Source organism: Nesoenas mayeri, assembly GCF_963082525.1.
Source record: "Nesoenas mayeri genome assembly, chromosome: 2".
Classification (NCBI taxonomy): Eukaryota; Metazoa; Chordata; class Aves; order Columbiformes; family Columbidae; genus Nesoenas; species Nesoenas mayeri.
Window position 1 is genome coordinate 29,291,993 of NC_137543.1, and position 21,102 is coordinate 29,313,094.

Below are 21,102 nucleotides of genomic sequence, written 5' to 3' on the forward strand. Positions count from 1 at the left end.
CTTTATCATATTTAAATCAAAAACATCTACATTACCCAGGAGGTAAGGGCTGTGGTCTTTCCCACGTTGTTGTTCGTGTGTTGTGATCAACATAATAGGTTCTACCATGAGGATCCTTTCTTTGCTCCCACCTTCAAGACAGAAAGACTTTCACATAAATCAAAGAGAAAATACTTCCTAGGACTTATTTCCCAATAAGCCAAAGAAGTATATTTGTATTGAATGAAAAGACTATGATGCAAAACTCATTCTAAAATATCAAAGAAAACTCACACTAGAATGCCTATCAGTCACTTCCTACTTGAACTGATGTCACCATAAAGACTTATTTAAAGAACTTCGTACATAAAATGAGCACACATCAATATTCACAACATTTTCAAATTCTGTCTAAGTAATCTGACAACAAAGACAAATAATTATCTGCTCAATGCCTGGATGCTAAAATAACCTCATTCAAAAAGTGCTTAGAGATGCATTCTTTGCACTTCTAAGTAAATGCCTCTCTCAAAAACAAGAGGGAGTTTACATTTTGAAGCACTGTTCCCTATATCCAACAAACAACAGGATCTTTGAGAGTGAACCTGAGATGTGTGCCATCAGATGGTTTTCCCATTTCTGTTTCCTACCCTGGTAAATCCTCTGATATCCCTGGGGATTACTACTTCAGTTTTAGCTGCAAAGCAGACTTACATTGAACATGGAGAGAGGGCCAAAGGATAAAAGGATCATTGGGAGCAGCCAACATGGCTTCACCAAGGGGAAGGAATGCTTCACCAACCGCATAGCCTTTTATGAGGACATAACAAGGTGGATAGATTATGGCAAAGCAGTGGATGTGGTCTACCTTGATTTCGGTAAAGCATTTGACACAGTCTTCCACAGCATCCTCACAGCTAAACTGAGGAAGTGTGGTCTGGACAATTGGGTAGTGAGGTGGACTGCAAACTGACTGAAGGAAAGAAGCCAGAGAGTTGTGGTCAATGGAGCAGAGTCCAGTTGGAGGCCTGTATCTAGTGTATCTAGTGACCTCAGGGGTCAGTACTGGGACCAGTACTATTCCATATATTCATCAGTTACTTGGATGAGGGAATAGAGTGCACTGTCAGCAAGTTTCCTGATGACACCAAGCTGGGTGGAGTGACTGACACGCCAGAAGGCTGTGCTGCCATCCAGCGGGACCTGGACAGGCTTGAGAGTTGGGCAGGGAAAAATTTAATGAAATATAACAAGGGAAAGTGTAGAGTCTTGCATCTGGGTAGGAACAACCCCAGGTTCCAGTATAAGTTGGGAAATGACCTATTAGAGAGCAGTGTAGGAGAAAGGGACCTGGGGGTCCTGGTGGACAGCAGCATGACCATGAGCCAGCACTGTGCCCTTGTGGCCAGGAAGGCCAATAGCATCCTGGGTTGGGTTAGAAGCGGAGTGGTTAGTAGGTCCAGAGAGGTTCTCCTTCCCCTCTATTCCGCCCTGGTGAGACCACACCTGGAATATTGTGTCCAGTTCTGGGCCCCTCAGTTCAAGAAGGACAGGGAACTGCTGGAGAGAGTCCAGCATAGGGCAACAAAGGTGATTAAGGGAGTGGAGCATCTCCTTTATGAGGAAAGGCTGAGGGAACTGGGTCTCTCTAGCTTGGAGAAGAGGAGACTGAGGGGTGACCTCATTAATGTTTATAAATATGTAAAGAGTGAGTGTCATGAGGATGAAGCCAGGCTCTTCTCGGTGACAATCGATTATAAGACAAGGGGCAACGGGTGCAAACTGGAACACACGAGGTTTCACTTAAATACGAGAAGAAACTTCTTCTCATTGAGGGTGACAGACACTGGAACAGGCTGCCCAGGGAGGTTGTGGAGTCTCCTTCTCTGGAGACATTTAAAACCCACCTGGACACATTCCTGTCTAGGTGTTCCTGCTCCGGTGGGGGAACTGGACTAGATGATCTTCCAAGGTCCCTTCCAACCCCTAACATTCCGTGATTCTGTGACCAAACTTTATAAACAACTTAAATTTCATACTGCTGAGAACTGCCATAATGCAATAAAAGAAACCAGACAAAAAGTTGAAGTCCTTGCTTGCATTAGATATATGTTTGTTTCTCTTATATACATAATTATTAGCTCCTAAAAACACAGGCAGAACACCGTGCCTGCTACTCACAGGATTTGATGTGCAATTCCTTACTATTACAAAGTATCTATAAAACTCCTACGAAATGCTTTCTGCAGTTCAAGACGTTAAATGCTAAGGATACTGGGAGATATGGAGGAGCAGCAGCATGGTACAGAATTACCAGGGCTAAACATAATGAACATCCAATTAGATTTGGGGGTGGTGGGCGGCAGCGAACCACAAAAAAAACACCACAGAAATGTGATCAGGGAGGAACGATGAAGAAATGCATTTGGCCACAGTGTGCACTATGCCTGGAATTCATGACCTTGTCCTCAATGGGAAAGCTTGTAATTAATTTAAAAAGCAAACGTGTGTGTACAGCAGGGATGACCACAGGAATTCCCACCTATAAAGAGCTTCCATTGTCAAAGCATCTGAGAATTAAAAACAAAGTAACTCTTTCCCAACAACATATATACAATATTTCTATCTGTTTAGATGCTTGTTTTCATGTTTATTCAACTGCAGAAACTCAAGTGTCACCAATAATTTACTGAACCTCCTTCACGGGGAGCAGGTAAAAGACAGGACCTCTGAAAGATCAGCTACAATGACACAAGGTACATACACTTTGAGTTAAGAAATTATTTCTACGTTCAGAAAATGCTAAAAATTTAGAATATTGAGGAAATATCAGTGTTCCCAGGTAGTTACTGAAGACATACTTTCACCTAATGTTAAGATCAAAATATATATATTTGAGCATGTACTATATTTTCATTTAATGTTTAAGCACATCTTTAATTTTGCATTTAAGCTTTAGGACTACAGAAGAGGTTTCTAATAGTCTACAAGAATCAAAAGTTTCTAGCTATTCTGAGCACAGAGATACACTTAAAATCTGTATTTTTTTTTTTTAATCTGTAACATCACTGGTCTCATTACACTGCAAGCACCTACAAGTCTTTCTAGACTATTTTATTAATTTTTAGTTCTCTGTATTTGGTCTCTACTACATTCTCACAGTTTAAGAACCAAAGGAGTAAAAAATTATGACTCAAGTAAGTTTGAATATATCAAATGAAAAGTGGTCATGTCCATAATGATCAAGAGTTTGTCTATTCAGATCACAATACCATGTCAGCAAATCAGTTATAGCAGCAGCACAAACCACATTTTAGATCAAATAACCCCATCTCAGGCAACTGACCTGCATTTGCCAACCCCAGTATAGAATTACATTTCTGTTTCTTTATATACACGTTCAGATGAAACATAATTTTAGCATTAAATTCAAGCCCACATACCCTGGTGGCAAAGGTTCTGTACTGGCACTACCAGGCTGCTGTCTCACAGGTTCTGCAGACGCACTTGAGGTGGAGGAGGATTCCCTTGGTTTTGCTGCATCTGCTGCTGTATTGTTTCTAGCATTGGGTTGCACATAGTCTGTTGCAACTGTAGGTTCTAGTTCAGCAGACACACCAGGTAATGCAGAAGTGTGGCTTTCAGAACAACAAGTTGCTTCTGTTGTTGACTGAGGTTCTGTAGTGTTCATGCAATCTGAAGACGACAGAGCTTCACCTGAACCTGTTGGAGGCTCAGAGACAGAAGAATTACCAGTTTCTGGTGCTGAGGCAGACGACTCGCCATTAACTGAGAAATGGGAAGTAAGAACATTTGTGTATCAGAATCTGATGAGATTTACTTTTCAAATGACCAACTTTTAGAGTAAACTACATGGAAGGAATACGTTTAAGTCACACCTATATGTTATAAGCAGCATTTTTGTCTAAGATAACAAAATGTCACAATGTACCTGCCTCAGTTAAATCTGTAATTAAAACTCACAGTCTGCAAAGCATTCTCTATACTTCCCTGGCATTCTCCATACTTCCCTGCTAAGGTAATTTCTTAGCTTCTGCATATCTTGGTCAACTTAATGTTATACCTTAATCTTGAGATTCGCAAAAGGTACCCAACTGTTTACTAGAAAACAGTACTGCTTTATTTGCTTTGAAACTCTGAACTTCTATCAACTTCAAAAAAGAACCTTGATGAGTATGACAGGAAAAAAAAATATTAAGAGATAAATAACTCCATGAAATATGGAAAACTAAGAGGTAGTTCACACAGGTGATTTTTATTTTTTTTTTTAACCCTTTCAGAGCTGAGGTACAGAACTCTACAATGAAGCAAAAAACACCTGTGTGTGACTCGGAAAAAAAAAATCCCCCTCCCAAAGCAGGATTAAAATATAAAAATTAGTATTTGGCTAGCATAATCTATGTAGTTCAATAACTGAAGAAAATTATTCTAGAAGAATCAAATCCATTTCTGTCTTTTAAAGAACAATACAAATGTTGTCCAACTCAAGCAATCGTAATTTCATTGAAGGTTTAAAGCAGGCATGGACTTAGCAGGAAAAAGCGTCTAAGAAGGCTTTATTACTCTGAAGCCCACTTGGTCAACAACACATCAATACCAATCACCTGCAAAGCTTAACAGAACGGTATCTCAGAACAAGATCTGGCCTTAGCAAAATCAAGAACGACAGTCAGTAGGACCCCCACTAAAAGCCAAGGCCCTACTAAACGCCGCATAACATCATTCACAGCTTTCATTTTCTGCACCACTACTAATCAACACAAAACAGTGACAATTTTATTCAAACTCATCAGTTTGTACCTCTGCTAGAGTTGGAACTATTTTTCTACAAGACTAAATATAATATGCAGTGTAGTAATGTTCTCTTTAACTGCACACTATCAGCCTACAATTCTAAGGACTGAGGCCAGTACAATAGCTCTACGCTTATAACCTTATCGATACAGATTTGCAAAATTTAACCCTAGACCAGTACCTATAAAATCCTGTTCCATCATTTTGAAGAGTTCATTTAATTCTGTATAATGCTTTTACAAATAAAAATTAGCTAGATTCTACTTACTACTTGCAATATATATATAATGTCAGGAATTTCTTGCTTTTTCAGATGGTGAGAAAAGCAAGTCAAAGAATTACAAATAATAGAACAGTCATCAGCAATTTATTTAAATTAGCAAGTCAGTTTCTTTAAGGAATTACCACAGGGTCATAAATATTTTCTTGATATGCATGATAAGCATGATTTTACTGGCAGCAGCATTTGTAAAATCTGTAAAGTTATTGCTTTTGAAACACAGCTATTCCAGGGTAATATATCACTATTTCCAGCTCACATTAGACAGGTTATCTATATTAAGACATGACAAGACTTTCTACAATTGCAAGCAAATATAAAGCATGAATTTAAAAATATCATATCTACAGACAATCTGATAGAGTTTCTTCAAACTTTTGCTTTAACTAACAACAATTTTATTTAAACCGGAAAAAAAGTCAAGTGAAATTTCAGCTTTCATTGAAAAAAACCTTTCATTCATCCACATGAAAGAGTGAATAGGATTACATAACAAAATTAGAAGCAAAATAACTGACAAAACATCAGCTCTTTTAGTAAGCTGATCTCCAAAACAGATCTATAAAACATTACATCAGCCGATTACCTCACCAATTAGATCTAAACCAGCAATTCTGGCAACATCACATGAAATGACAATCCTGCTAAGCAGAACAGTGGAGGGGGGAAAAAGTTTGTCATCAACAAATGTTGGAGACTTGTTTTATGCCTTGCCTTAAAAAAGTTTCCAACTGGAACAGTAGTGGAAAACTGTTATATGAGTGCCTCAGTGCAAACTCAGTGAAGATTTCATCAATATTACTATTTGAACAAATCAATTATTTTTGCAATTACCCTACCCTAATACAGATTTCAAATAGATCTCTCTGCTATGGAAGAAAAAGGGAGCAATGCCTAAATAATATATATGCCCTCTGGACTTCAACTGAAAAGAGAGGGGAATGAAATTTAAGTTATTTGCACACACAAAAGCTTCAGAGAAGGCCTAATTTAATTATTATCTTTTCAAGTCCATTGTTGTTTCTGCTATCTTCCCACCATACCCACACTTCTCACTCTATTACAGAAAGTTTGACAGTCTCTGTTCTACTGTTTATTAACAGCTTGCCTATTTCTATTTAAGGCTTTTTCCTTTGCTATCACTGTAATCTCAGCTGTGAAAAGGCAGAAAGTGCTTAGAAAGCACAGTCATTATTAGATGAAAAGTTTTGCCAGAAGAACAAAAATTAAAAAATACTTCATTTTCATTTGTTTTGCTGTACTTAATTTTACTTGTAGTCATAATCAAAGTTTTTATGTTTAAGAGGAAAATTAAATTTAGTATTTGCCAATACCGGTCTTAAAACTGCATACCTTTTGGAAAAATTGAAGGCAAGGAGAATCTGGAACACATCTCAACCCAGAGCACAACAGCTCCTTGATAGCGCTAAAAATTGAGTTTATCTAACGGCAAAAGAAACTTTAACTATAGTCAGTCAAATCAATTGTGAAAGAAATCTGATTTTTCCTCCAGACAATCAGTAGCACAGTTTAGTTGTCTGGGACACAGAAATGGAAGTGTTGCATGCTTTACATCTTTCTTCATCATAGAACTGATGGGAAAGTGCAAAAGTTAGTACATTTAAGAATAGATCTACTCCAGAAAAATTCAGAGTGGACATACAAGATTATAAATTCAAGCCCAGAAACATACTTTCGTATTTTTGAAATCCAACCAAAACTGTATAGAAAAGTGGCTCAACTTCAGATACATTTCAACCAGATAAAAAAGTCTTATGGAACATGTTCTCATAACTCTCCCATTCTTACCAGTGCTGTTGACAGGCTGAGCTGCAAGTGGTTTTGGTACTGGTGTATTTTTGGGTCTGGCTGCAACATGAGTAGGAGATGGTGTGCTGTCTCCATTAACAGCTTCTACACAGAAAGTATTCTGCACTACGGAGTTGGAAGGTACTTGATTGTCTATCCCATTAGAAATGTCACAAGCAGATCTTGGTAAAAATAAGAGATCATTTTAGCTTACTACAAACAACATGTTAAACAGTTATGTAACTAAACCAAACCCTACACTAAATCACACTAAAGAAACAAATAAAGAAATGGAAGTAAATTCACAACAACTTATAACACCATGTTGGTAGCCTAAGCAACAGCCAAGTGCAAGACAAAAACAATTAAGAGACAAAACTAAAATTTTGGTTTTGAGGATTTCAGATACTTAAAACAGAGAAGATTTTCCATTTCCACTCCATCTTTTACTTCTAATGACATATTAGAATTGAGTTGGGCAGACTGATGCACCTGGCACATCTTCCAAAACTGCCTTAGGAACCTTCTGTAAAGCAGCTATGAGCAATAAAACATTTTTCTCTCATTAAGAAAGTGGAACAATTGGTACTGTTTGTCATTTCTCCAAAAATTATTCTAACTATAGCATATGAAAGTAACAAAACTCTCCTTCAGTAAAAGGAAAATAAGATGAGCTTCTCTGCACATAGGCAGGATAGGACATTACAAGGACAGATACACACAGGCAGCTCTGTATTTGTAAGGCCACAAGGAAATAAATCTAGTGTAAGGGCTTGTGAATGGTCTTGTTCAATTACACTGTTTTCACTTAAGTCTACCCCAAAATGCTTAAAGCCATCCACCAGAGACAAGTATTGTGAAAATTACATTCATTGCTAACTCTCCATCTTCTTAAGAAGTAGAGGCTAAAAATTAAAAACAAGTTAAACAGATGACAAAAAATGTGAGAATTGTTAGAAGTCCAACTTTGAAGAATAAGAAAGGAAGAAGCAGCATTTCCATGCTACCTTACCCAACTCCAAAGGAGTAGTATAAATGGAATTAAAGTTCTATCCCTTTTCAACTCTAGACTACAAACATTATTTGCTTCCTAATGACATGCACATAAGCTACCTTAAAACTTTTCTTCATCTCTTAATTTTAAAACTGTAAATCAAAGCTGCTGGATAATTGTATGGAAAACTCCTGTAATCAAAATACCAACATCAAGAGCAAGATCCCAGTAAAAGCCACACCTCCAGCAACAATACTTGAATGAAAATAAATTATTGTTACTACAGTTTCAAAATGGTATGCAGATGTGTTCCAAATCACTTTCAACAGTCACAAACGTTTCTAAAGGAAAAATAAGAAGTAACTCTTTACCCTAACTCCATCATACTGGGCAACCATGGAGGAACAGAGACAAACTTCCACATATTCAAAAAAAGAATCAAGTAGAGCATACAAGGACAAATGTGTTCCTGACACTCAATTGCATAGCAACTCTATTTTTTTCAGTCCATGATGTGTCAGGAACTTAAACGGAAAGGGTTTCACTGTAGGGTAAATGAGCAGGCCAGTAACATTCAACTGATCTGAATGTTGACCTATTTGACTGGTGAGAGTGCAAACAACCTAATCCTAGCTCTCTGCAGGCAGTCCTTGAGCTGGTGTAGAGAAGCCAAGAATGAAGCTCTAAATTGATCCCAAAGCCTTTTTCTTGCCTCTTCAGGTTGAAGCAAGCAAACCCTTTGCCTCTGTTCTGAGTACTACTTCCTAAACTCAGTACAAGTCTCTTAAACAACTTCCTGATCACCACCTTAAAAAGGAACTGGGTGAGGGGGAAGTAATTTAGGCTTTTTCTAATTCTTCCATTCAGAGGGTATGTTGCAACAAATAGGTAGACATGAGTAGAAATGGTACTTAAACAGAAGAAGAAAACTATTGGAATAAATACACAAAACCACACTTAACCACTGTTCCCCTGATGTCTGCTGCAGCGTTCAGTAGACTTCCAATCAGTTTAAGTTTTATGTTCAGAGGGCTAAACATCCAAGAGGCAATGATAAAGTAGTGGAGAGTAGACTCTATCAGCAGAGCAAGAAGATAATTCACTCTTGTCAAGCTAAATTACATAACTATCATACAAGCAATGTTTCTTTAACCTGTGGTAACATAATTTAGGTCTTGACAGTTAAAATCTATTCTATTAAAATCCTTCAAAAAAATTAAAACACAAATAACCCAAACATTTCAATTGATAAATTTGCTATATGCTTCATACAGTTTAAAATACAAAAATAAATTCCAACCTGGATGTACTTCTTGCTGAAGCATCTCTGCTTTCATGCACAGCCTCGCCATTTTGCTGAACTTCTACTGAACAGTAAGAAACAAATTCAACAGAAATATTCTATTATATCTGTTTGAAATCTTAATCAAAGTATTACCATCTGATTTAATTATTTTAACTTACTGGTTGCTGGTGAACTGAGATTTGTAAGAGACTCTTGTTCAACAACCAAACCATCTAGCACAACTGTGAGTTCACCTGTTTGCACCATGCCACTCTTGTTTTCCAAAGAGAGTTTCAACTGTTCTTTCACCTTCTCCACTAAAAATGGAGTTGGGGTGGGTAGGAGGAGAGAAGAAGAGAAGGGATAAAGGAAACATTAAATTCTAAACAACATTAAAAGAGACTTTCAGCACAAAAATGTGACACATATTCAGTTGTACAAAACTGAGTGTTAAAAAGGTTCAGATGGTTCAAATCAACACAGAAAAACCTATGTTCTATAGGTATGCTATAAGATCCATGTGGTTTCAGCACTTTGTTGTGAATGATTTCCCAGGTTTGCTGTTTCCACTAAGCCCTTTTGAAATTATGCACTACTTACATAACACAAGAACGCTTAAAGTCAACTTCTGAACTACACATCCAAATATAGCAAGTCACGGGGAACCTCATTCTACAACCAGAGCTTATGTTACTTCCTCCTGTCGTCTTCCAAAACTAATTCTAAGAGACCACTGAAAAGAACAACACTTTGAGGAAGAAAAAAAGGCAAAGACTGCATAGAATACTTCCTCATTTAAAATTATTTTTAGTAAATCCTTACTGGCATTTTCATTGATCCCAGCTCCAAGGATTAAGCAATAACAGATGATACCTCAAGCAACCAAAACTTAAATCAAAAACTATTTTCACCAAAAGAAACTTCAAGATAATTGTGATATACAAAAAAAGGTGTACATGGTGCAGTAAAAGATTTCAATATGACTGATAAGCAATGCACACATGTGTAGAGAGACATACATAATCCAGAGGTAAAACACACTGTGAATGCTGTGTAATTCTCTCTAAATCAACTGTTACTAGTACAGCAGTTAAAGCTACCTGTCATAAATCTAAACCCAGTCAGCTATGACTTCACATTCATCAGGTTAAAATGGTTAAGGCCTTTTCATATGTGTGGTCTCAGAGTGAGGGATTACTTTTTCAAGATATACCACCATATTTCACTCCATATGGCAGCATTCCAAACTAAAGTTAAAGCTCACTGTGCACTTCTGTGTATTAAACTAGTATTTCCTTATTTTTTTTTCATTCTCAACAAATATAAATGAACAATAAACATGGAAACAGGGAAGGCTACCACAAGCTATTGCCAGATATACCCAAGCTGTAACTTTAAAGAGCAGGTTCAACAGTGTAGTTGGGCAGCAGTTACTAGCAGACACCCACTGCTATATTACCACGGATTTCAAAGTACTTTAAATCGCCATAGCAAGCACAAAGCTGCCCAGTCTACAGAATTATTGATTTAGCAATCTGCATTTTGGAAAACGGTACTACCTGAAAGAAGACAAAGAAGAAACAACCCTATCACCAAGCTGTTAAACTAACTTATTTATAATTCATCATTTCTGCAAAGAGGGTTGGTTCAGCTTCTGTTATATTAAGAGGTTATCTTTCCAAACCAGATCAGCAGGTGGCTGTACTCCAGCTGAGCTGGCAAGAAAACTGGGAGGGGTATGGGCAGTAATCAAATACTGGTGGTATTTAGCAGGAGAAAGTAACAGCACTAATTCTGAAATTTCTTCATTTAGAGGACTTCATTTTTACATTTTCTTCAGTAAAGTGCCTTTCAAGTGCTGTATTTTACAGAAGTGTTTAATAACTGAATGACTGAAGGATTCCAATCAGATTATTCTAACACTGAATTATTGGATAACAGGTGTGTGTCAAACTGCTGACTTGCCCAAATCAGAAACACTGCACATAAACTGCTTTTGGTGCAACGTACGGCTAACTCACAGCCAACTATTTCCTGAAAGAATTTGCTAACTTGTTGGATCCTACATCCCCTGGATCGAGACTAATAAAATATTTACTATTTTGTTAGGAATAGTTAAAATATTAATTATTTTTTTGCTATCATTATTAAAACCCAATACTGCTTTTTCTTATTTAAAAAAGCAGCAATTTTTTGGTTTTACTATGGAATCTTAGGCAGAATCTTTATAATTTCACTGAAAAAAACTGCACTCAAATTTGGATTGTTTCAATTTTCTGTAAGTACCACAAAAAATGAAGCTTTTTTAAAGCTCTCCTCCCCCCACCTCCCTAAACAGAGCTCTTTAGTTTATCTAACTTGTGAGAAATGTTAAAGATTGGTTTAGCTGGAATTCTACTGCCACTCTGGAGTGGAATTTAAAGTGTGGATTCACCATTTTCTTGTACTAATGAAAAAAAAATTTAAAAGGCAAATTAGATACAGAAGACCTCTTTTTAATTCCATTAAAGACAATGAAAATAACAGTTACATAGAACACAACAATCACTAATGTACCAAAAAGAAGTTCCCAATTGTTTCACTAACCAGTGGTTCCTACTGCTCTCTGGGCAGCTAAATTATGATGGGAAAAAAAATCCAGCCTTTCTACTAGTGATTCCACAGAAGAAGAACATGAAAAATTACATGAACGGCTTTTCTGAAAGTTTAGACTTTTTTATACCAAGTATAAAACAGATCTTCTAGCAAATTAGTTATTATTTTGCCACAAAGCATTGTATTAAATCACTTTCCCTTTTACTTAATTTGTCATAACTCATACTTTAATGTTTGTTTCAAAATTATGATATCCCATTGTTCCATTTAAATTGCTCTCAATAGCACAGACATGTCTAGAAGAGACAAGTAAAGACAGCAACTGTAAGTCAGTTGTAATTACATATATAGTTAGTAGTCTGGTTGCCAGTTTGATATATAGATTAGTAATAATAATTCTATTTCACTCAAAATATCCTTCATGGTAACTTACATTTTCTATTGTGTATTTCCAAAGCTTGTCTCAAGTCTACAGTGGCTCTTCCTAATAAAGCATCTGCTTTTAAAGTGTGATGGCTCCACACTCTAAATTCCAGCGTAGTCTGTGGAGTCACATTCCTGCACATAAAATACATTTTAAAGAAATATATACAGATTTTAAAGTATTCGGTTTTGTTATTAGGAGTATTTGAACTTAATTCACTCTCTCAAATTTAGTGGATTTCTTGGTAGTAATTAAATGAAATAAGTTTCTGTGCTGCAAGGGGAAATTTTTAACTAAGAACTGCAAACACTATGATATTAATACTTAAGATCAAACTTAGAGTGCATTACTATGATAGCATAATGAATTTGAAGAGTATCAAAATAACCTACACTAAGCTCAGATCTCAGTTCTATAAAACTTAGCTATATTTATGAAAGATACATTTTCCTTATTTCTCACTATTCCAGAATTCTAACTAAAAGCTCAAATTATTTAATGTGGAGAAAAGGGTAGTAAGTATATTTGCCTGTCACTAGGAAGAAAAATATTAAATATTTTTTTTAAAAATGAAAAAGCAACCAATCAGCTACTTGCAAGCAGGAAGAACACATGTAATAGGTGGCAGTTTGCCATGAAAGTTTTGATAAAACATTATTTGTGAATCCACAGGTTTATTAAAGAAAACACTGCTGCTCACAGCAATCAGAGGGCAAAATCAAATAATGAAGCTAAAGTAAAAATTGGACTGAAGCAGAAAAGTAAAGGACCCAATTACAGTAATATGATGATAACCTTTGGCAGTGATCTCTCCCCTGCTCAAGAAGGAAAATGGGAAGCGATGCTAGGTCCTGGAGAGTAAGTTTTTTGGACAGGGTCTAGTACTGCAAGAGTGCTCCTGGCTGTGAAACTGGAGTATGATGACCATACTGCAAAAAGTCAGAGGCCACATATCCATCACTATTGAATACAGAAAGTTATATCAGCATTGATGAAAACAATACTAAAAACAACCCCCACCCTCCCAGAAACAGGGTTCGCTTTAGAGTCACTTGGAACATGTTGAACAACATGGATCGCTTTTGCTGAAACCAGTGAGCAAATATATGTTTGCATTTTGAACAGGCTGCCTTCTAATGTAAGTCTTGCAAAAAGACCAGCTTAAAAAACAAAATTAAAACAAACAAACAACACCTACTGACAGAGAATATATCGCTCTTGCTCACGCAGACCCATTAGAAGTGAGGGGAATTTGGTAAGCCAGAGAGTTCACTTGTCCTCAGGCAGACTGGGCAACTGAAGCAACTATATCATTCCAGTAGCCAGAGGGGGCCACAATACCTTGCATATATACGTAAGAGTAAGATCCTAAGACTGATGATGGAATGAGTCTGTTTGCCTGTACTGTGCATCCCAAATTACCTCATTTTTATCAGCTCACCAAATCCCACCAAATAAAACCAGCCTCCTCAAGAGAAAACTCTAGTTTCTGTGAGTATACTGATAGATCTGTAATTGTCCTAGTAAAAACTCCTGGAAATCATTGTCAGGTCCAAGACTATATTACTCTCCTTTGCAGTACTGCAAAGGGCTACTAAGCCCTACTAAACATGAAATATTGAGAAATGTGTCACAGGAATACCCTACTTGCTTCAGTCCAGGTCTGTACATACCAAGTAAGTGTACCCAAGCAAACAATTCCCCAAAGCTACATACACTGCACCACTCCCCAGTCTCCAGCTCTGTCAGTTACAGGAACTTGGCATGGTTGCTACTAATAACAAAGGCAGCTACTGCACAAAGACAGGTCAGATGCTGTAAAACATACTGGCCCATGCTCAGTGCCATTTGAGAATAGTTCTGCTGTTTCCAGATCCAAACATGAAACAGTACAATCTTGCTTGTATAATAATGCATTCTAGCCAATTGCACAGTGTAAGATTGCCAGTTCTTCATAGAGTCCTATTCAGGTGTACCTACATCTGTAGCAGAATTGAACCAAATTAAATCAGAAGATTAAAATGGTAAAATATTAGGATAGGCTGCAAGGTCACTTTGCAATAAACTGTTTGCCTGTGTGCATCCCTTCATTAGGAAATTTAAAGGAAAAAGTGACCTTCCTCATAAATACTATTCATTCAGCTGAAATTTTTTTCAAAGTTGAAAATGACATGGTTACAATTAGTAACATCTTCTAGAGAGGCATCTTAAGCTTTAATAGCCCACAGTACTAACAAATATCAAGAGTATACCATGTATAGAAACTGTAGGCAAGGAACACTTTCTACAAAAAAAATATACTCAAAAGACTGTAAGAATGAAAAAAAAAAATAATTTGAGATAAATATAATATGTCTACATTTAGTCATAAGCAGTCAGAAAACTATGCAGGCACGCAAGCTTAGTAAATATTTGCCTGCAATGTCTGCCTAATAAATAGTATTAAACAACCAAAAAAATCTACTTACACTGTCAGCTGCTCATCCCATTTTGGATTTGAAGAACTACTTGATTTTGCTGTTTTCTTAATTTCTCCATCTGCAGTTAATTCCGTGTAGAAAGTTGTTCCAAACCAATTCTTTTTCCGTTTCAGTTTGGCACTAGAAACTAATAAAATACATTGCTTTATCTGTAACAGCACACAGTTGCTGAAAAACAGGAAATGTACTGCCTCCACAACGTATGAAACAGAGCATAGCAATGTTGTTCCTCACCTTTTCTGTTTCTGCTGAACATAAAGAGGTCAATGCTAAAATGGTAGCTTTTATTTTCAAAAGCTACTTTGTCAGATATTTGAAACAAACATGACATATTCTTTTCACCACGTACTGGCAGGATGGCTTGGAGACACAGCACAACAATTATTTTAAGGATACACACTGAAAATCATGTGAGTTCTTTTCTTCTTTTCTCATTGCTCTTCCTACTCTTCCCTTAACTGAAAAATATCTAAGTATGATATATCTGAGAGGTTATCAGGTAGATTTTTTTTTAAACTATATGTAGTTATGAAAGCACATGCAGTTGAGGCCTATTTCAAAACGTCCTTGTATAGCAAAGCTTCATTTCCTTGCCAGTATTACCCATGTGGTCAACTTGTGGTTTAACACATCAATTTGTTACAAGTAAGAAATCAAGTTTCAAATTTCCCCTATTTAAATAGCTTTGCAGAAGAACTTAAAGTTTCTGCTAAATATTCAACAATTAAGAAATAGCAAATGACCAAAGAATCTCCAAATCACTGCTGAGGTCCTCAGTGTCCTGAATATAAATCTGTTCTCCCATTTCCTCATCCAGCTGAGGAAGTCACAATGAAGACCAACAGCAGCCTAACTGACAACATTTTAAATTTTATTTCAGGCAGATGTTGTCTTCATAAGACCATGCTGATGGACTCAGAGCTGTACCTACCTGCTGGCTCTCTCATTCCTCCTGTACTTCAGTGTCATTCTCTTTCCCTTCACTTTCAAACTAAAGCAAAGCTGAAATAATCTTTCCCTGTTACTTTTCTGTATGGTACTTGCTATTTCAAAAATAAGTGGAAGTTAAATAAACTGTCTGAAAGGAAGACAAAAAAAAAAAAAAAAAGGTTCCATCATGTATTTCTGGATTACAGTATATTACAGTATTCTAAGATATATACATTAGTTACTTAGAAGATAGTGGGATGAAACCATCCAAGATTTTAAAGGCATTACCCACAGACTTTTACTGAATTTCAATTAAAGGGCACACACTTAACTCCCTTTTATTTGCAAAGTCTAGTCTAAGTCATACATCGTATGTTGTAAAAGGGAACTGCAGCCTTGATAACAATGAAAGATTAAATTTAGAAGACTAAAAACATAATGCCACGCAAGTATTATTTTTTCACCTGAAATCATGGTACGTTTTTAAGCTTTAACAACCTTTACTACTTCCACATTTTTTCCTCCATATTTTGTTTTCTAAAAGCACCTGCAACATTTATTAGCATATAGGTCTTTAGTCACAATATTCAAGCTTCTCTTTAGTCCCCCCTCTTACCTTGTTACATTTGAAGTTATTTAGTTTTGAGTCCCTAAGCATGAAAGGAGACTACTACCAATTTTTGGTTAGGACTTTTTTTTTAAAAAAATAGAAGTAACAAATACTAGCAAAGACTTCAAAAAGAACTAACAAGACAAGATATCTTGCCAAGTACATTTGAAAAAAATACCGATGGCAAAACTTGTCAGCAACATGCTGTAACTGTCCAAACCTGACCAAGTCACTTACCACTCCATATGAATTTCCTTATCTATAAAATGACTTACTGCCTTTATAAAAGTGTTTTTAAAATACAGTTCTTGAAATATAAGTCTAGATTCTACAGCAGCATAAACTAATCTGAGCGTAAACCAATGTAACTCAGCAATACTACAGTCCCACACTCTTCTGTCTCCCACTTCATTCCCTGTAGTGTCACCAGTGTTCCTCTGATCTTGCAATAAAGACTGGTTAGGGAACTAAACCTTCAGAAAAGTAATTCTAAAAACTGTACAGATTTTTCCACTTTGATCCTTGAACCAGATCTCTTCAAGTCAAGAGAAGCTCCAGTGCCAGAAAAATACAAGACTAGTTACATAAGGAGCAGTACAGTACAGGATATCACATGATCACTTCTGCATACACAGATCTGAAGTAAGGGAACATTTGTGTAACTCAGTTCACTACAGTTATATATTCAGTCTAGAGGTGGCTTCATCTATGCTACTAGTTATTACCAGTTTCAATGATTCATCATGTTATCAAGTTATGTCATCCTTGCATAACATTAATCAGTCTATCTAATTGATAAAATATCCATTTGGGGGACCCTCTAACAATCTATCTTCTCTCTGATAACCTAGTCATCTATGGACCATGCAGCATGATGTTTCTTTCTTGAGATACAGGGGTTTTTATCTTAATCTTTATTTTTTTTTTTTTTTTCAAACTTTGTTCAAGATAGCCTTTGTATATTCCTGCTCATGCATTAATTCTTACTTCAGGGTTCCCAGACTTCTCAGGATCCCTGGAAAGTTCAAGTTATTTATCAATGGTAAAACAATAGTCATATACATACATGTGCACACATACATTTATATGTATATATATTTATCCACACTAACTACTTGCTGGTAACATTTTCACTTTCAACTACTGTAACACTGTCATAATTAGCTATCAAACTTGTTTACCTAGATGCATTTTGTTTATCTTCAGACTACAAGTCTTTGTTCTGTTCTGCCATCCCACAGAAAGAGCAGCTAAGACCGTGTATCAGGTTGGTAAGGCAAAGTTTTGGTAGTGGGGTGGGTACAGGGGTGGCTGCTGTGAGAAGCTGCTGGAAGCCTCCCCCATGTCTGGTAGAGCCAAAGCCAGTCGGCTCCACGATGGACCCACCGCTGGCCAAGGCTGAGCCCATCAGTGAAAGTGGTAGCACCTCTGAGAAAACATATTTGAGAAAGGGAAAAAACTGCTGTGCAACAGGAGAAAGGAGTGAGAACATGTGAGAGAAACAACTCTGCAGACACCAAGGCAAGGAAGGAGGGTGAGAAGGTGCTCCAGGCACCAAAGAGATTCCCCTGCAGCCTATGGTGCAGACCATGGTGAGGCAGCCTGTCCCCCTGCAGCCCATGGAAGTCCACAGTGGAGCAGAGATCCACCTGCAGCCTGGGGAGGACCCCACACTGGAGCAGGTGGATGCCCAAAGGAGGATGTGACACTGTAGAAGTCCACACTAGAGCAGGATCCTGGCAGGACCTGTGGCCCCATGGAGAAAGAAGCCCAAGCTGGAACAGGTTTGTTGGCAGGATCTGTGACCCCATGGCAGACCCATGCTGGAGTAGTCTGTTCCTGAAGGACTACACCCCATGGAAGGGAGGAACACTGCAGCAGTTCATGAAGAACTGCAGTCTGTGGGAGGACTGACATTGAAGAAGTTAATGGAGGACAGCCTCCTGTGGAGGGACCCCACGCTGGAACAGCGCAAGAATGTGAAGACTCCTCCCCTGGAGGAGGAAGGAGCAGCAGAGACAATGTGTGATGAATCGACTACAACCCACTCCCCACAGCCCCCTGCATCACTGGCAGAGAGGAGCTAGAGAAATCAGGAGTGAAGTTGAGCCTGGGAAGAAGGGAGAGGTGACAGGAAGGTGTTTTAGGATTTAGTTTTTATTTCTCTTTATCCCACTCTGATTTGATTGGTAATAAATGAAGCTCATTTTCCCCAAGTAAAGTTTGTTTTGCCCATGACGGTAACAAGTGAGTGATCTCCCTGTCCTTATCTTGACACGTGAGCATTTCATTATATTTTCTCTCCCCTGTCCAGTTGAGGAGGGGGAATGACAGAGCAGCTTGGTGGGCACCTGGCATCCAGCCAGGGTCAACGCACCACGGACTGACACCAGTTGTCACACCCCTGACCAGTTCTTATCCACGAGTAGCAGAATGCCTAGCCTACATAGTCAGTTCAAGATAAAATGAAAAAGGTGCCCCCAACACAACCAGAAATTTCCAGAATTACTTGTAGTCCACTGTGTTTCCCTTCTAGAAGATAGTGGGATGGCTGATTTCTGCCTCAAAGTATGAGAACCAGCGCAGCAAAAGGAAAAAATAAAGCAGACAAGACACAATATAGTAAATTCCAATTGGATTAAAGGGAAAACATTTTCACAGTGATGTGGTTTATCACCAGAACCAGCTGCCCAGGAAAGTTGTGTAATCTACAGTCTTTGAGATACCCAAAATTCAACTCGACAATTTGCTGAGCAACCTGATCAGACTTCAAAGGCAGCCCTGCCTTCTGCAAAACAGTGGACTAAGAAATCCCCAAACGTCCCTTCTAACCTAAATTATTCCATATGGCTGTGTAATACAACTTGCTGCCTTAAGGATAATACTGAACACCCATGTTATTCTCAAAAGATGTTTACCTGGTATGTAAACAAAGAGCTTAATCTTTTGAAGGGCTGCCAAATTTTGTGATCCCCTCTAGTTCTTCTCCAGCTTTACTATAACATTGTACACATTTTCAGCTTGGGGTTCACTACAACCACCCATGTGCTTTGTACAATTTCAATAATATATGTTCCCTCTATAGAATTTGTGCCAGAAATTACTTGTTCCCAAGCAAAATTCTTTACATTTGTCCCTACTGTTGTACTGAATCTCTTTTTAATTCTAATTTGAGGAGATCATTTAACCGTTACCTAACTCACTGTACAACCTCTAACTAGCTTCAATTCATCTATATATACTATAGTCATACTCTTTACTGTAACATTCAGGTTATTAATTAAAATATTAACTACACTGATCCATATTTTACATTCATTTCAAAGATTGTTTTTTTAGAATATGTTTTCCCGTAAAAATCACCATGATACACATCATTACTTGCCTGTTACTTGCATCTGTAATCTTCCATTATGGTTGTTACTTGTATCAGATCTTGGTGAGGCTGTGGCCATGTCAGAGTTTTAAGCTTTTGCCTAAAAGAAAAGCACGAAGGTAGCTTATTAAAAAGTACTTATCTCTGCATGTTAGTTACAACTACTAAATAAAATGCTCAACTAATTAGCAAGTTACCAAATGTTACTTAGGTATGGCAGAATGCATTATTTTGTAACACCAGTTTAAAAAAAAAAAAAATAAAATAAAATTAAATACTTCGGAAATTTGTCCTAAGTTACCTTTGAGGATGCCAAGACACTTCAGTAATGCATTTGTTTACATAGTTTAAAACTGTGCAAACCAAGAAACAAGAATCAGCTGCGATATATCAGTATTCCTGTCTCCAGAAGATATGCTTATAGTCTGATTTTTAGATGAGCTAAGCACCAACAACTCCAAATGAACAAAACCTCTGAGACACTTACATGCTTAAAAAACCAAGCTGTCCCCTGAACAATAAACTCAAGCAATAACACAAGTGATTCGGACAAAGAACATTTGAATACTATCCCTAGATTTGCAGTCAGCTTTCTATACCAGTTTTGTCTACCCACAAATCACTTCCCTCATCTGTTGACACAGTAAGCACTTTACAAGGACTATCTCGTCTTATCATTCAGTGACTGAAACAGGGTGACTAATCTCAGCTGGGGCATCCCTGCACTTGAAGCACATGCAAACATTACTCCCATCCTCCTGACACAAAACTAGAAGTGAAAGATTCTCTGTTTCTATCAGACAACTGTTTTTCATGAGAAAAGACTATGTACATTTTAAATGTTTTAAATGATCTGTATGAATTTCCATATATTTATTTATGTGAACATTAACTGGTATCAATAATACTATTGAATATTTGTCACCAAATCTTTTTGAACATGCACATCTATGAGTAAAAAATGTGAGTATGAACCCCAATATGTGTATACCTATTTAGAAATTATGTCTAAGTACCACTGTACTAATATAGTACATTATAAAACATAAAAACAGAAATTAGAAAGGATGAGATAAAGATGAAATAAACAGTATTTTTATGTAATTTTTATTAGTATAAAACTTTTGCTCTTGCTAAAAAAAATTTCGGTTTTTTATGAGAGCCATGTGACTGAATATGCCTCATCATTTCTAAAATGTTGGCTTAACACTTTGTAATACAGTGATTTGAAAGCCTGACTCTAAATTCAGTTCAACACTTGGTTTTAATGGCAGTCATAGCCAGAAAAGATAATTTACAAAGATATGTACATTCAAATGAAAGTGCATCACTGGCTGCACTTACTAAATTGTGATACTCATTTTTCATTCCCATCCACTAATTATGCAAAAGTTTTTCTTGAAATTTGGCCAGTAAATTTCCATCTCCTCCAATGTCAATCCATTGTTATTGCAAACTAATGGAAGGTGTTGCATACTTAAATTTTCAACAAATGTATTCAAAACCTCCTGAAACTCTTCATTTG

General features: G+C 37.1%; 1 protein-coding gene across 8 annotated transcripts in view; it reads right to left on the reverse strand.

Moving 5' to 3' along the window:
* The window catches only part of WWP1 (WW domain containing E3 ubiquitin protein ligase 1), a 56,921-nt gene that overhangs the window by 17,894 nt on the left and 17,925 nt on the right, over positions 1-21,102 (reverse strand). For 3 of the 8 annotated variants that reach the window (XM_080364358.1, XM_080364359.1, XM_080364356.1), the window contains exons 2-9: positions 19,587-19,677; positions 14,650-14,788; positions 12,191-12,315; positions 9,342-9,479; positions 9,178-9,244; positions 6,884-7,065; positions 3,423-3,768; positions 36-131 (exon numbers count right to left, since the gene is read on the reverse strand). In XM_080364358.1, the coding sequence (XP_080220484.1) occupies positions 36-131; positions 3,423-3,768; positions 6,884-7,065; positions 9,178-9,244; positions 9,342-9,479; positions 12,191-12,315; positions 14,650-14,788; positions 19,587-19,656 (1,163 nt within the window). In that variant the 5' untranslated portion in view covers positions 19,657-19,677. Of the gene's footprint in view, positions 1-35; positions 132-3,422; positions 3,769-6,883; positions 7,066-9,177; positions 9,245-9,341; positions 9,480-10,721; positions 10,842-12,190; positions 12,316-14,649; positions 14,789-19,586; positions 19,678-21,102 lie in introns of those variants that run through there. The other 5 variants (XM_080364357.1, XM_080364361.1, XM_080364362.1 and 2 more) reach the window with 5 other exon arrangements.